This window comes from Parasteatoda tepidariorum, chromosome 10, assembly GCF_043381705.1.
Source record: "Parasteatoda tepidariorum isolate YZ-2023 chromosome 10, CAS_Ptep_4.0, whole genome shotgun sequence".
Classification (NCBI taxonomy): domain Eukaryota; kingdom Metazoa; phylum Arthropoda; class Arachnida; order Araneae; family Theridiidae; genus Parasteatoda; species Parasteatoda tepidariorum.
In genome coordinates, this window is record NC_092213.1 from 7,332,112 (window position 1) to 7,349,956 (window position 17,845).

At 32.1% G+C, this 17,845-nt stretch overlaps 2 protein-coding genes across 2 annotated transcripts in view; both read left to right on the top strand.

Moving 5' to 3' along the window:
• Positions 1 to 17,845, top strand: part of LOC107456087 (uncharacterized) — a 154,068-nt gene that overhangs the window by 91,860 nt on the left and 44,363 nt on the right. The gene's annotated exons all lie outside the window — the stretch shown is intronic.
• LOC139426725 (serine-rich adhesin for platelets-like) lies at positions 8,620 to 12,228 on the top strand. The gene has a single exon (XM_071186523.1). The coding sequence runs from the start codon at positions 8,620 to 8,622 to the stop codon at positions 12,226 to 12,228; it is 3,609 nt and encodes a 1,202-aa protein (XP_071042624.1).

Consider the following 17,845-nt stretch of genomic DNA (forward strand, 5'->3'; position numbering starts at 1 on the left):
GGTGGACTCTTTTTTTTTCTTGTTTAGTTAATAATAAAAAATTTTCCGCGAAGAGGACAAATTTTCCGTAAACATTGTTGTAAACATTCTTGTCTATCGCATCAATGTTTCATAAAATTATATATATATGAATTTCGTTAATCCGCAAATCAACACTTTTTCTAAGTAAATTCTTTTTAATTAATATTAACAATTCCACATGATTTTAACGATTAAACACGATCATACACTCAAGAAAAAAAGAAAACACACACAGATGTGTAGAAAAAAATTTAATGCATTTTTTGATATACTTAGCGTTTCTATAACAATTTAAAAAATTTCTACTAATTACGCCTCCCTGTGGATTCTCAATATTAAAAGATTTTTTTTCCCGCATATCGTATCATAAAGAAAAATCTAATTTTGATGATATGATTTAACAGCTAATAATTAAAGACAGTTATTAAATTATCCTAAACATTTCCAATGAAAAAGTTCTTTTCATTTTAAATCTCAACCAAGTTTATTAGATCATTCTCTCCAAGACAAGATCCAACAAGATGCAGCAGTCTAAATCCTGTCAGCTAACTCCGCCTTTAGATTAATAACCTTTTTAAAAAAATAACACTGGCAATAAAAGAAATTAAAGAAAGTTTCCCATCAATGCAGTGCCATCTATTGACAACTAGGATAACTTCTTAAGATTTCCTTTACTTCTTCATTCGAATCTTTTGCAGGAGGCGCATAAAAAGTTTTTATGCACATGTATAGTGATGGATAGAGTGGGGAAAAGCTTCTCGTGTGCCAAAATAAAACTAAAGATACTTTTTCAATGCATATAGCGGTATTTATTCATTGATTTATTTTATTTTTAAAGAACTGTATAACTTTTTTCACAACATAATAAAAATAAAATTTTATAGTCTGCAAAACATTACTTATAAAACAATAGTTTTAATTAGACAATGAGAAGTATCTGATCCATTTTTATTAAACATATTTTTTTCTCATTATTTTGTATCGATTTAAGTTAAAACAAGTGAAAAATATTATATTTAGCATTTTAATAATTCATGATTATGAAATGCAACATGAAACACGGGCGTCTTTTTTCTGCGTTAAATTGTAAAATGCACCAAACAATAATTTTTCAAATTTGCACTGATTTGCAGTAACTTAGATCTAAGCGAAACAGTTATTCATCATTGAAATTTCTTTAATTGACACAATCAATTATTAATAAATTTTTGAATATGAATGGAAAAAAAATTTTTTTTTTTTATCAAACTACTTTTTTTGGATTTTATACTTTAGTATAAATGTAATTCCGATAATCTAACATATTTTTTATAAGACTGTTTCGTATAGTCAAAAAATGCCAAAATATATTTTTGCTTGCAATTAGATCGTCAGAAATATAGATATATATATAAAACGGGCAACGGCGTCCCATCTGCGCCAAAAGTTTAAGATGCACACTCAAATACGTTAAGGTGTCCTAAAATGTAAATAAAAACTCTGAGTTATAAATAAGGCATATAAAATATTACTTACAATTTGTTTTCAGTTTCATATTTTGAAAACTTACTATTTGACTGCTTTAGAATAATCTACAAATAAAATGCAGACACAGCCACTGATAAAATCACTTGATTGTAAAATTTAGGTGATTTTTTATATTCATATCTGAAGGAATGGAATCATTTCAGGAACGAAACATGCTAACACCATCCTTTCATTATCACCGTTTTGTAAAATCACATTTTTGTTTATCATGTGTCTTGAAAATATTCTGATTTTTTTTTTTTTTTTTTTAAGACAATGNCTTGAAATTATTCTGATTTTTTTTTTTTTTTTTGATTAATAATTAGAATTTACTATAGTCTGTTATGAAAGCTGTGTAGAGTATGTAAATAAAAAATTTCGTTGTGCCCCCTACAAACAAAAAGAGCAAAATAAATGTAGATATCACTTCGTAAGGAAATTGAAAAGTGAGAGATAAAAAAATCACGAAAGGGGGTGATTCTATTCATGAATGGAGAATATCGTCATTCAATGGCAATGATCAGTTCACGTTCGGTAAGGTATCTTCAATAGTTTGAAAAGTGATGGTTTTTTTAAAATAAACTTTACAACAGGGAAAAAGAATATTAAAAGTAACGAAAACTTTAATAAACTTTTAAGCCTTGTTGAATCTGTCACTTTAAATTTTGCTAATCATGCAAACACTTTAAACCAGTGTTTCCCAACCTTTTTTGTACCATGCCCCACCTAAGCCTTTCTAAAATTCTTATGCCCCCCTATGTAACATATACATAATTTTTAATATTAAAAAATCGAATTGTTCACTTAAGAAACTTAGGAAATTGTTAGCGAAACAAAGTAAGTAAATTTTCAGAACATATAACGAAAAACTAAAATTCGAATTCGAAATAATTTTAATAAAGATTTTTCTATAATAATTCAATATTTTAATTTAGTGAGATTCTTGCCCTTGATGCTTGCTGCACGTAGATTTTATCTTAGGTTCCAATTTGGTTAGTCTCAAGTCTCCCCGTTGTGTTATATCTAGACGATTTCTTTTTTTTTTACCAATAAAATCATTTACAGCACAAAATCCACATTCAGCTAAATATGAAGATGGAATCGGTAACAATAGTTTTCTTGCACATTTGATTGAATTTGGGTATTTGTTTTCTGTTTCCTCACGAAGCCATGCCATCACTCCTTTCATATTAAATAAAGTTTTAACTGACTCATCATTTTGCATTTCTGCAAGTTCTTCTTGATATATTTGATACATCAGACAAATCCACTAACATGGACTGCAACATCCATGTTGGAAAATAAATTTGTTTTAAATCAGAATATCTTTCTTTTAAATCAGCCGATAGAATTTTCAGATGATAGACAATAACAAGTAAAGCGCTATCATTTACTTCACATTTTTACAGCCAATGAAACTGTTCAAAGTTTTTGTTGTTAATATATTTCTGACGTAACTCAATAAGGGTAATGATGCCAAATATCTTCGCTTTTGCATCAACAAGAGTTTTATTTGTTCCTTGAAGTTTCTTATTTAATATATTCAGTTTTTCAAAGATATTGGTTAAATAACTCACAAATGCTTTACCATCGACTGTAAACAGATACTTCATTTCAGGTTTGTCGCTTAAAAAATCCCTAAGTCACATACTATTTATTGACAGCAATTATTTAAGAATTTGCTTTTTTCTTTCGATTTTGTCACCGAAATCTCGCATTGTATTTAAATGGCCCAGAGCAAAAGGTTTAAACTCATGTCGAGTCCATTTTTGAATTGCCCCCCATTTCAATCAAATTGCCCCCCGGTGGGGCGTGGGCCCCACGTTGGGAAACACTGCTTTAAACCCTTCTGTCATTTTAAAATTGCTGCTCATTTTTAAATAAAATGTAAATCTAGTAAAAACAAAATCTTAATTTAGTAACGAATTTTACTGTTAATGTATTCGTTAAGTTTAAATTTGAAACATTTTCCCCTAAGTAATATTTCGGTATCTGAAATCAGCATTTCGGTATCTGAATGAATTCGGTATTTGAAATTATAAAATCAAATGTTTTTTAAGATTCAGAGCGACTGCCCAGTATACATTTAACCGGAACTCCGAACACAGACGTTTCCCCCGACCTATCCTCAGAAGATATTAAAATATCGACGAATAAATTAATATCAAATCGGATATGACAAATATTTCGGACATTCAGCAAAGCGAACGGTGTGATTGTTGACATTCACCGGTGAAGGTCGACATTCTCTTGATTTCGGTCATTCACGCTGGCATAATCATTCGAAGCCATTAAAAAGGGTTTCTAAATGGAAGAAAATGCACATGACTCTATTTTAAACTTGCACGTAAAACGTGAAGATTTTTATAAAAATTGGAAAAACACGAAATGCAAAAGCAATGTAAAATCACGGATTTTTTTCAAGTAAAATAAATATTAGCTCATACTAGTATATATTATTTCTTAAATTAAAGAAGCGATTTGATCATTTTATTTATTTAATGAAAATGTATGATTTTAATACATTTATGATATGCATTAACTTCATTCTTCTTTTAAATTATTAATTAAAAGCCATAATTAAATGAAATGGGTTGCACTCGGAGCCGGATTATACTTTTCGTAGGCCCTAGGCATAGCCGTTTTGGGGCCCTCCCCTCCTTCCCCCCCACTCCTCCCCTCTTTTCAAAATATATGCTAAAATTTTCTTGCATATTTTTTTTTTACATTTTTAGTAGCGTAGTTTGGAATTCGACAGCATAATACAAGAACCTAGAACGACCAGAAACCTAGTTTGCCGAGATTTCAAAAAGTCACCAAGGAGTGCGCTATTATAGGATCCACCCTTCAGAAGTTCTTTTTGGCCTATTACAAAATAATTATAGTGCAGATTTTGTCTGGCCACGCTTGACATCTAAATTTCTTGCTACTTCATCAGCACTACAGCTTAGTGCAGCCAAAGACTTTCTCAGTCTGATTCCCCCCAGGCAGTATAAATTTATTGCAAGGTTTCTCAATCTGTGCTAAAACTTTCAAATTCTTCTAAACGCTGTCCAGCCTCTTCGTAGCTGGTCTGCCTCTTCCACTTGTACCCTTAATCTTAGAAAATTTAACTTTTTTGATTGGATCTAGACAGAGCCGGATTATACCTTTCGTAGGCCCTAGGCACAGCCGTTTTTTGGGCCCTCCCCTCCTTCCCCCACTCCTCCCCTCTTTTCAAAATACATGCTAAAATTTTCTTGCATATTTTTTTTTTACATTTTTATTAATATGGATTTTAATTTACAAATTTGTTTATCGAACTTTTTGCGTAGTTTGGAATTCGACAGCATAATACAAGATTTCGTTGAATCCAAAAATCGCAAAAAAGTAATATATTAGATCAGAAGATTCTGCAAAATAATTTATTACCGAAAAATATTATATTTTTATTTGTATCTTCATAATTTTGTGCAAAATACACTTGTTGTTTTTAAAGCTAAATTATTTTTGTCAAAAAATTTTTTTCTCCCAAGTTTTTCGTAGGCCCCTGAATATCGTAGGCCCTAGGCACGTGCCTAGTGTGCCTATAGGTTAATCCGGCCCTGGTTGCACTGACTAAAAAATATATTTTCTAAACAACTACAAAAATCCCTAACCTTCTTTTAACAAAAATTCGCATTAGAGAATTGGAATTACAGAATACTCTTGATATCTCAAAGTTGAAGGAACGCTAAAAGAAAATTTCGAGATAGCGAGTTTTTGAGATAACAAGTTCAAAACAGAATATGTTCTATAAAGTAAAAAAAGAAATAATAAATTCTTAACTAGTATTCTAAAACGTAGAGTTATGGAGCATCAGAATACGTACTAATAAAGATATTTGAATAAGAGTTGACAGTAAGTCTAAATACAGAATGCTAAAAGAAAAAGTATTTTTTTTTTTTACATATCACGGTTTTCGAGATATCGAGAGTATACTGTAATAGATTTCGTTACAAAGAAGCTTGACTGTATTACTATTGCTTTAAAAAATTTCAAGGAAAAAAGTTTGTAAAAAACCTACTGCAGAAGGTAACTAATTTCAGATGGTATGTATTGCAATTTCCCTCTAATAAATACCCCCCCCCCCACAATTTCAAAAAAATCAAAGAAATAGGTCCCTTTACCACAATTTTTCATCCAATATCTTCAATCAAAGAGCCCAGATTTCACTGTAAAAAAAAAAAAACTCGATAAATGTTTAACCAGTATTTGGTGCAAAGTTTCTAATTATCCCAAAGTTAAATGAAATGAAAGATCATTTTAATTTAGTTACACCATAAGTTGTGAAGTATGATAGAGAAATACTTCCATGGTGCAATTGACTGCACCAAAATTTGGTAAAAGACGGTGATTCTAAACTGATTGATCTTTGTTTACGACGCCATGTTTTCTTTACAACTATAGGTCTCGATGTATCGGGACGAGTAATGCATGTTGTTATAAGTATCAAATTACTAGGTAGGTAAATGACTTACTTGCATTCATTAAAGTTCATTTCTTTTATGTTGCCTTTTTAAATCTGGTTGGCGGTAAAAAATGGTTTGAGGTAAAAGAACGGTAAATAGCTTTGTTACGGTAAATAGCAACCTTTGCCTGCATTTGAGAGCTTTAAAAATACCTAATAACGGTGCAACCTTCCCTTTGCTTTTATAAAAATAAAAAAAAAGATTGAATGAAAATAGGTGTTTTGTTTCTTCAAAACACTTACTTGAGCAGCGATGGCTCAGGGGATAGAGCGTTCGCCTTCCAATGAGGAGAACCGAGTTCGAATCCCAGGGATGGCTTGTCGATACAAATTCAGCATCCGGCTTGCATCGAACACAGTGCTGACGTGAAATATCCTCAGTGGTAGACGGATGATGGGTCAGAGTCCCTTCGCAGTCAGGCTAACCGTGGAAGTTTCTCGTGGTCTTCCTCTCCATGCAACGCAAATGCGGGTTAGTTCCACCAAAAAGTCCTCCACGAAGGCAAATTTTCTCCCGATACTTGATCCTGACGTTCCCTTGTCTTCTGGATTGGGTTTAAGATTACAAGGCTACGGAGTTGAACATTAGTAGTCGGAACCCAAAAAATTGGGTCGGCTGTTTAACGACAGTTATTAAAAAAAAAAAAAAAAAAAAAATTAAAAAAATTTAGGAAAAAAAAAGCACTTACTTTTAGTGCAACCTTTTACTGATGTTTGGACCTAGTGAAAATACCAAAGTATGATAAAATTAAGCTCCATTTTATTTAGCCGGCAAATGACTGAATACTAATCTTTGGTGCAGTAATAAAATCAAAAAATTCTCCAGATTGCCAAAAAAAAAAAAAAAAAAAAAAAAAAAAAAAAAAAAAATATCTGGATTAAAATTTTATGTATTTAATCGTTTGTTTACATTAACTAATTTAATACAGATGAATATTGTAAAAATAAAAGAATAAAAAATAGATATTTAATATCTTAATTATCTACGAGGACTAAGTAAGTTTTCTAGAAAGATTCTTCAGCTGATGTATAAAGCACAGTACTTGACAACGCCCATGCTTTTCTATCACTGCAATATTTAAGATGTTTTAAAAGTAATCCCGATATAAGTCTTATAGTTAACTCTCAACCATTAGAATAAATGTAAAAAAAGAAATTACCATTAGAAGAACCATTAGAATAGAAACAACTATGAACATTAGAAATAGATACTATGCCTAAAAATCACTAAACATCATTGCATGTAACCATCGTTAACATTAATCAGCTTACAGCTTTAATAGTTTTTTCNAAGGGGTGAATAGTCTTGACTTTGCAAAAGCATTTGCATCTGCCAACGTGGTTGGGATTGAATTTTGATTGAGATCTCTGGCATTTTTAGCCAAGGAATCAGCTATTTCATTGAACTCTAGGTTCACATCTACTAGGGTCGGCTGTTTAACGTCAGTTATTAAAAGAAAAAAAAACATAAAAAAAAAAGAAAACATAAAATACTTTTAGTGCAACCTTTTACTGATATTTGGAGATAGTGAAAATACCAAAGTATGATAAAATTAAGCTTCGTTTTATTTACCCGGCAAATGAATGAATACCAATTTTTGGTGCAGTTTACTTGATGTGTAATAAAATCAAAAAATTCTCCAGATATGCCCCCCCCCCAAAAAAAAAACTCCGGATTAAAATTTTATGTATTTAATCGTTTGTTTATACAAACTAATTTAATACAGATGAATATTGTAAAAATAAAAGAATAAAAAATAGATATTTAATATCTTAATTATCTACGAGGAAGAAAGTTTTCTAAAACGATTCTTTAGCTGATGTATAAAGCACAGTACTTGATAAAGCCCATGCTTTTCTATCACTGCAATTCAATGAAATGCAATATTTAAGATGTTTTAAAAGTAATCCCGATATAAGTCTTATACTTTAACTCTCGACCATTAGAATAAATGTAACTTTCTAAACAAAAAAGTGGAAAAGAAAAACCAAATTATGTATTGGCACCATTTTTTAACTATGCCTAAAAATCACTAAACATCATTGCAAGCAACATCGTTAACATTAATCAGCTTACAGCTTTAATAGTTTTTTCAACAAATAATATAAAAACAGTTCTTAAGCAATAAATTACACAAAGCGTACTTGTTCAATTTGTACAGTAAAAGCAACAAACATAAACAAAAACTTTGGCAGAAATTTCAAAGTTAAATAATTATTTGCATTCAAGTATGTGAAGATTTAACAAATGATTCAAATTGCTTAGAGTGAAACTGAATACATTGCATGATTATTTCCAATTGAGAAGCACTCGACTAATAATAATTTAAAAACAAATTGAAAATTCCATGATCCAAGTAAAAATTTAGAAACGATCTCATAGTTGATGCATTTTTAATAAACATTATTATATTTGCATATAAAGTTAAGCTCAAATAAATTTAAACAGATATAAATTACTGCTTAAATATAATCTTATTTACGAAAGTGCATTGAAACGTTCCAATTCCCCCGATTCGTAATTCACATTATTTTTTGTAACGGCCTCACGCCAAATTAAGTAATAAACTATATGAGTTCGCAAAGTTTTCGGAAAGTAATTAATGACTGGTTGTATTCAAACAATTCTCTCGCCATTCATGTCTTTGCAAAATAAATTGAAGGATACATTTTTTACAGAAGACAGAAACTTTTTCAAAAATTCAAATGATTTAAAACATTTAAATGAAAATCAATTTCCATCCAAGGGCAAAAAACATGATAAGAAAGCTAATCTTTATAATGAAAATATATTCGAAATATTCGAGGGTAATATTTCTAGAACTTCTATCCCAGTAAACGGAAAAAAACCGCCATTGGACTCAATCCAAGCCAAGCATTCCAATAATTCTTCCGCCGTAAGAAATAAGAGTGCAATGGAACCACGCGAAAAACATTCCAAAACAAAATGGCAAAAAAGAAGAGCTGCTCAGCAGACAAACAAAGGAAGTAGAGACATTTTCAGCGAGAGGCAGGAAAACGAAGTCAATTTAAATACTGAATTTGACTTACAATCTTTGGACAAAGCATTTACCAACGATGCTTCGAATTTCGTGACCACATCGTATCCTTTGAAACAAATAACAAAGGAGGAGGATGTTCGAAAAGAACTGAACAGATTGGAACACTTTATTCAAGTAAAAGAAACTGATACTCTTCAAAAATGCCGGGAGGACGGTATTACCATATCTAAATCTTCGAGCAATAGATATCATGATATAAATACGGAAAAACATATCACACATCGAGACATACCAGATTCAGACGCCAACATAAAAGTTGAATTGATGAAATTTGCGAGAGAATTTGTCCTGAATAATACTTTGAGTGAGGGGCACTTTAAGGGGAAATTAAATAAAGATCAAAGTTTTGGATTGAAAGGACGTAATTATGGATTGAATTATTCTAGTTCGACGCTTCGAAAATATTCGAATGCACTAAATGATGAGGTCATCGAATATCAATCAAAAACACAAAGACCCTCACATCATCTAAAAACGTCCATAAAATCTCCAATTATAGCATTTCAATCAACTAAGAAGAAAGAAAATCATTTTTCGATTTCGCCATTTTCAAAATCGAATGAAGAAGATGGAATATTTGATGATTGTTCTATTGTAGAAATTGCTAGAAAGCGACAAACAAGAATCCGACAAAATCTAAGTAACTCGACTAATAGTTTTGACGACTGGGACAATGAAGGCACACATTTTCTGTCGCGAAAAAATAAAATGGAGGAAAAAGAATTTAAAAATATAATTCCTTCATTCGATTTTAAGAAAGAAAATTTAAATAGCTGCCGATATTCTTTTTCCGACAATGAAATGAGTGACGGCGGTGAAAATAATGTTGTACATAAAAATCACGAAAAAACTGAACTGAAAGCTAAAATTAAAAAACGTGATTTTGATGAATTCCAAACTGTTTTTTGTAAAGCCACGGCAGAAAGATCAGAACGTAAAGAAAGTGCGAAAACATCAAAAAGAAATTGTGACAACCTTAATTTAAACCAAGTTGAAGAGTCAGAAAATTATAAGGGGGCAAAAAATTTCATTCACTCAAATGAGTATGATGACAAAGCAATAACTATTTCAGATTGCAGCGACAGATATAGTAATAGTTCAACACCTGCAAGTAACAGAACTTATACAAAAAGTAAGAAAATTGATGAAACAACAGAACATTATTTTAAGGATTCTGATTTGCTCAGTCAAACATTAAAGTTTGAAGAACAGGTGGAAGAAGGCTCTTCTTCAAGTGATAACTTGTCTTTAGAATCTAATGATGATAAATGTTTGTGGCAAAACGATGTAGTACATGCCAGAAATGTATCCAATGGTGAAAAAATTGAAAACGATTACCTCTATAATTCTACCATTTCAATAGACATCCAACAAGAAAACGCAAAATCAATGGATTTCATTCAAAATAGTAAAAAACTTTCTCTCCAATCGAAGCAGTGTCTGATAAATTCATCTAAAATTAACTCAGAAAACCCCAAATCTAAAAACTTAGACGACAAAGAATTTTCAAACCAGCACTTTCCAACTCATAACGGGAATAAGGAAGGATCTGATATGAATTCGAATTTTTTTGAATTGCCGAATTGTTCTGAAGGAACGAAATGCGATTCTGAAAGATCAAACCAAACTCAAGAGTTTATGAAGCTTGAATTTAAGAATGAAAACAACTTTTCTAGCTTAGAAAAAGACGACAAATCACCTTCTCAATCTCATCCCGATGTAATAAGCGACGAAAAAATATCGGCTGAAAGTAAGAGTAACAACGAAGATTCGGAATCTGATGAAAGAAGATCTGGAAGTAGATCTGACTCAAAAGATATACTTAAAATGTTCAATCTCGGTTCCACCATGGCATCTGTACTCTACGGTTCTCCGAAGAACAACCCTGAGGCAGATACCCCCATTAATGAAACTTTCGATACTACATCAGAAGTCAAAACCTGTCGCAAAAAGTGGGAAAAACAGAGTAGCACAACAGCTGCACACAACTCTTGGCACTCTAGTAAAGATTCTTTTACTCCATCGAATAGGGGGGACAGCAACGATTGGAACAAACAATGCCACGCAAAACCTTCAACTACTTGCCATTGTTGTGGAAATGAAACTACAAGTATAAATTTTGAAGAAAACCTAAGGAACATGCTCGATGTTAACATGGCCTTATTCAAAAATCTAAATCAGCCGGTGTATTTTAATTTTGTTAAACCTGCTGGTAATGCACCTCCGGGCTTCCTCGTCCAACCATTGCATTATAAAACCCAATGTGAGGGTGTAACACCAGAACATCTATTACAGACCCCTCCAGTGTATCCTTCTCAACCATTGGTTGATACGTCGGATCAACAGACTCATCCAGTGCTTTGCGCATCTGCTGAAGCTTCAACGCAAACATCAATTGGTGAAAATATCAAAGATGCTAGTTTGGAAGGGTCAAATGAAACATCTTCGGAAAAACTAAAAAACTGCCCGGAAGAGACACTAAGAAAAGGAAAATTAACTGCAAGAGCTTCCCAGTCCTCGCCGTTAAGAAACAAAACACGCGGTTTCACTAAAATTTCAAAAACAGATAATCAAACGGTAGACAAACTCGGTGTAGAAGATAGTCATATAGACATTTTAACGAAAAACCCATCTCCAGAAACAGCAATGGAGATCGCTTTGGCAGATAGCGTAAAAGTCTCACCAAAAATGAACGCCAAATTCAATCCAACGAAACAGCCCAGCATAAAAGCTAACAGTACAGATTTAAACAATGCAATCCTTTCGCCTGAAAAGAGCATCCACTTAACTCAAGTTAATCCATCGAACCAGCCAAGAGAAATATCTAAAGATAACAGAGAAAAGTCCCTTTCTGGAAAAAACATGGCTTCGGTGATGTATGACAAAACCTTTGACAAGGATAGATTTCCCTTAAAGTGTTTGGGTACAAAAACTGCAGGAAATAAGTCGTCGTCATCGTCCCATAGTACAAACAAAGTGATTCATTCAAGTAAAGAAAAGTTTGTTGAAAATCAACAGATGAAAGACAATAAGGAAGAACTAAAAAATAGTATTAAAAACAATCCTAGAAAGGGGAGGGAAGGCAGGAGGAGGCGTTTGGGAATAATTCCTGGTTTAATTGAAGATGATAGTTCTACTGCCGAAGCTTAAAATATTAATAAAGTGTTAGAAAAATTAATTTTTAACTGGAATGAAATGACTAAAAAGCCTTTTATTTTTCATTATTTTATCCTGTTTCTATTTTGGTGACAAAAATTAGGAAAACTAACTAACAAAATTAATTTTTCAGAAATTATTATTATTGTGAAAAATATGTACCAGTATTGAATGTAGAAATTGAAAACCTTTACTATTTGAATTATTATTATCGTGTGGAAAAATTTGAATTTAAATATTGAATAAAAATTTGTAATTCTTTTATTGTTTGAATTAGTCAAGGAAAAAAAAAACTCTCAATGCACGAAATGAGCTTTCTTATGTATAATAGGAGGAAACACCGCTGTATTTAAATGAGAAACTTAAACTTTTAATTCTAAGAGTTTCCCATTTCGAAATTAAAGACTCAAAAAAAAAAAAAAAAAAANAAAAAAAAAAAAAAAAAAAAAAAAAAAAAAAAATCTGATGTGCAACAGAAATTGTGTTTGCTGCTAAGTTTCAGTCAAATGAAAATTTATGAAGCTGTGTCAGTGCTCATAAAAAAATTATTTTGATGTTGTTGTTGTTGTTAATTTACGTTACACTAGAGCTGCACAATGGGCTATTGGCGACGGTCTGGGAAACATCCCGGAGAATGATCCGAAGACATACCATCCCAATTTTGATCCTCTGCGGAGGGGATGGCACCCCCGCTTCGGTAGCCCGACGACCTGCGCGCGAAGTCGAGCACTTTACGGTAGCACAGTTTAACGAGGACCAATACCGCACACCCTCGGTCCCTACGCAGACTGATCCAAGTGGTCACTCACCCGCACACTGACCGCAGCCTGTGATGCTTGACTTCTGTGATCTGCTGGGAACCGTGTCTTAACGATCAGTCCACTGCGGGACTAAATTATTTTGAGAAAATTCCATTCATGAAGAAAAAAATTTATACTCGCGACATTGCTAATTATTATAACTTCTTTTTTTTTTGTATCTTTAATTTAAGAAGGCAAGTTATTACTTAATTCCAGTATTTATATGATTAAAAGCCTATTCACAAAGTTTATAATTTAACAAAAGATAAAATATCATGATGTAATTTATAATTTAAATTTAGTTTTTTGAGATATTCATACTTTTTAGATATCTCAAGAATATGTAGGTTATTTCAAGATGATATTTCAACTAAAAACCCGAGGAAATAAATCAAATAAAAAAACTTAAGCTTAAATCGAAACTTCTTTTTGTTCATTTAATTTCAATAGTATTTTCTTCAATTTCGAAAGCAAAGTCGCGGTGGCTCAGGAGATAGAGCATTCGCCTCCCAATGAGGTGAACCGGGTTCGAATCCCAGCGATGGCTGATAAATACGAATTCCGCATCCGGTTCGCACCGACCATGATGCTATAGTAAAATATCCCCAGTGGTAGACGGATCATGGGTTAGAGGCAATTTGCCGCAAGGCTAACCGTGAGAGGTTTTCCTCTCCATGTAACACAAATGCGGATTAGTCCCATCAAAAAGTTCGACACGAAAGCGAATTTCTCCCAATCCAGGAGTTCCCTTGTCTTCTGCATAGGGTTCAAAATTACGAGGCTACGGAGTTGAAAATAGGCAGTCGTAAACCCAAAAATTGGGTCGGCTGTTCAACGATGGTAATAAAATAAAATGAAATTTTGAAAACAGGAGCTGCGGTGGCCTAGGAGATAGAGCGCTCGCCTCCTAATGAGGTGAGCCGTCTTAGAATCCCAGCGAAAGCTAGTCGATACAAATTCTGCACCCAACTTACACTGACCATGTAAAATATACTTAGTGGTAAACGGATCATGGGTTAGAGTCCCGTTGTCCTCAGGCTAACAGTAGAAGGTTTTCGTTCTTTTCCTCTCCATGTAAAGAAGGTGCGGGTTAGTTTCATCTAAAAGTCCTCCAAGAAGACAAATTTCTCCCAATACTTGATCCAGGAGTTCCCTTGTCTTCTGCACCGGGTTCAAAATTACAAGGCTACGGAACTGAACATGGGTAGTCGTCAACTCAAAGTTGTATCAGCTGTTCAACGTCGGTGATTAAAATTTTGAAAACAATTGCGCTAAAATAAGTAAAGTTTTAATAAGAATGCTTTTTCCATAAATAAATCAACACGCATTGACGTCTTATCTTAGCCATTGAAATTGTTAAAATATTTCCTGTGTCCTTCTATACTACACACCCTTGTCACCATAAGTTTCACGAAAATTTATATAACTTCTTCTAAAGTTCTGGAATATTGTAATGGGTGCTATAAAACAGCCATAAAATATGCTCTGGAGAGGAGCGGCCATTTGATTCGAAACATTCATCGAATTTACCGCAATCCACTGCTTCCGCTCATCCGATATGCAAGATCCCAGACATCTATTTTTAATAAAACGGAAATATTTTCAAGTTGAAATTGCTCAATTATAACGAAATCTCAAGAGGATACTGAATAAGGTCAAGAGGAATTCGCTGACCTTTTAACATCTCTTTAACGGTCTTATATCGATTATGACAACGGATATGGAAGCATTGTTTTGAGGAAAAGAACTAGACATGCCAGGGGAGAAAAAAAATAATTAAAAAAACATTTTGTTTTTAAGTCTACTGCCCAGTATCTCTGTTTAATAAGTTTTATTTTGAAACCAAGGGTGGATTTAGGCTTAGTCTTCTCGGAGTTATTAGACTTATTAAAAGTTTAGACATCCTTCTTATAACAAATAAAAATTTTGCATTTTCATTAAAACTTTAAAAAGTTGAAATTTTTTTTACCTTGTCTAATGTTAAGAATTTTATGAATAAGATTCGAAAATGTGAAGTTGATAATAAAAAGAAAACGAATAATTGTAAAAACATTTTGTTTTTAAGTCTACTGTCCAATGTCTCTATTANAAAAAAATTACATAAAAGGTTTCCCTTATGATTTCCTTACTGATTATTTGTTTATTGTGAAAAAAATTTTTTTTTAAAGAAATTAAAGAGTAATGATAATGTTTTCTGTTGAAAACTAAGATGGTAGCAATATGAATATGAGTACGGAATTAGTAAAGTATTGAATTGGTATAATAAGTGCAATAATTGTGTTTTACTTTATTAGGTCAAACTCAATCGAAAAAAATATTGTGATTGCCATTATATTCCATGACTGTGACAATATGAAACGAAGTTTAAAATCTGCTTTTTTTACCGAAATATTTTGAGAAAAACAAGCCTACTATTCCATTATATGGCTCATGGGTAATTTTCTTGTAAGATTAATTTATTAAAATTTTTGGATGTGAAAGTCAACAATGAAGACGCCTTTAAAGAGATAAAGAGAATGAATGATAAGATCTAACTTAATTCTTCTTTCCCTTCACGGATTCTAAGTTGTCGCTCTTTATGCATTTGTCTATGTTAATTTAGACTATCTAAATTATCTATTTGCTATGTACATTGCGACTACATCCACTTTCCATTAGCTCTAGATAGACATTATAAGCAAATTTTAAATAAAATAAAATTAAAGAAAAATGTATAATAGCCTCGTTTTTAAAGTGGATTGAAAAAGTATATATATAATTTCTTCTTCATGCATCGTTCTCAATTTTTTTCTTCTTGCGTCGTCAAATTCAATTTTCGTAATATTTCGCGGTTTGAAAATATTTTAGCATTAACGAGGGCCTTTGCTTCAACTTTTTTACATGGGGAACACTCGCCTTTTTTACCCATGAGGAAAATGCTCCAATTGATTATTTATACGCTCACACAAAATGAACAAATAATTGCGTAGTATAAAACCACGAAACACATAAACACAGCGTTGTAACGTATCAAGCTATATTAAGAAACAGTTCTTTGTTTTACAAAAAAAAAACATTTATTTCACATTGCAACAAATACAGTAACGACATTAAATTGCCCGTAAAGGGTTAATAATAATCTTTCAATAAAATATAGAAAATCCCGTAGCGGGTTAGTAGTATAAACTTCAAATTCAAAAACTAAAGCTAATCTCTTAAAAACCAACAACTCTGTTGTTCTAAAAATTGTTATTCTAATTTTATCGCTTGCTTTTTCTATTTATCTCTTCTTCATCTTCTTTCAAATCCCCATTTCAAGCCTAGCTAGACAAGGTTCATGAGTTTGTTCACCTTCAAAAAGTCTAAAACAAGTAAGGGTCTTTCTATAAGGTCTTGTGGCCGAAGAGAACTTGGCACAGAGGGCAAAAACACTTTTCTTCTCCAGAGTTCCTCAATGATTTCAGGTGTCCACAGCGGTATTTATCTCTTTATGTGTTCATTTTATTTCATTCATGCTTTTGCTGACCCGTTACTTTTTTAATATTTTTACTTTTATTAATGCTTTTGACAGACAATTGGGTATACTATAGCCTACGTCACAGATCGTGTTATTCCTACTAAATTTAACTAGTAAACAGCATTTTCTGCGAACCTGATTTCTAGCAACAAGTAAAAGCATCAAACGAAGTGTCTTGTTATAAGTCGCTACTCGCCAGGTTGGAATTGTATTAGTCTAGTTCCTTTGGAAATAATTTATATTGTTGTTTTACCGAAGTTTATGAATTTAGTAAGCATATTTAAAACTCAGTTTATTAATTAAACTAAAAGTTAAATGTTATTCCTAGTAAGTGGAAGTAGTTGTGCTTTTTTCATATTATACCCAATTGTGTGTCTCTGGATTTTCCTTTTTATTTTAAGCTTCGAATTTTTGAAGTATTGTGTTTTTATTCTTATTTTGTCCTTCATTATGGGGCTCGGGGCACAGTTAGCTTTTGCTCGACTACAGAAAGGCTCCAGCATGCTAGCAGGGCAGTGTGTTCCCTGATACTGTTTTTGCTGATATGCTTATTTTTTTAAAATTTCGTTTGGTTTATAAGTTTTACCATATTTATTTAAATTGTGTACTAAAGAAAATTTTGGTTGTATGCTGCTTTTTGTGCTTTTCCCATTTTAACTTATTTTATTTAAATTTTTGGAGTATATTTCCGTATCTGTCAAGCCGACTACAATCGTCAAGGTGACAAATAGATTTTAAACTTAAAATTTTAGAAAAAATGTGTAAAAAAAAACGTGCATATGTTTGTCCGGGGGTGTCTATGAGTTATACCTTTCGAGTTGATCCCTTTCTGTGACGTTTTTTCTCTCCTTTTTTTTTAAGTTTCTCGCTGGCCGCTGCCCAGAAGTTGCCAGGTCTCGGCGATTATTCTGCCACAGATCACGATATTTTCATCAAATTTTAGTTTTCATTTTCGTTTAATTCCATTTTTCATAATTTTATTAAATTCTTAAAAAATTATCAGAATACCATTGATGAAGATAACATTATGGAATAATTAGTTGATTATCCATATTAGATAGTCCAAAGGTTTAATCAAATGAGCACTTCGCTCTTAAATGGAAAACATGACATTCTTGGATGAAAACACAACTTTATTCATATTTCTATAAGAGTACGCCGCTCGTCACAACATCTTTTAAAAATGAAGTATATTTTATGAAGACGTGAAATAGTGATAAACGACAACTAGAAAATTTCAAATAATAAAAAATTTGTGGCAAATTTAGGATTGAATGTTGCGGATAAGTTTTTCTCTTTGATAACTGTTAATATA

Excerpts from the sequence above, each read along its gene's own strand:
- LOC139426725 (XM_071186523.1), top strand. The coding sequence starts at position 8,620 with ATGACTGGTTGTATTCAAACAATTCTCTCGCCATTCATGTCTTTGCAA.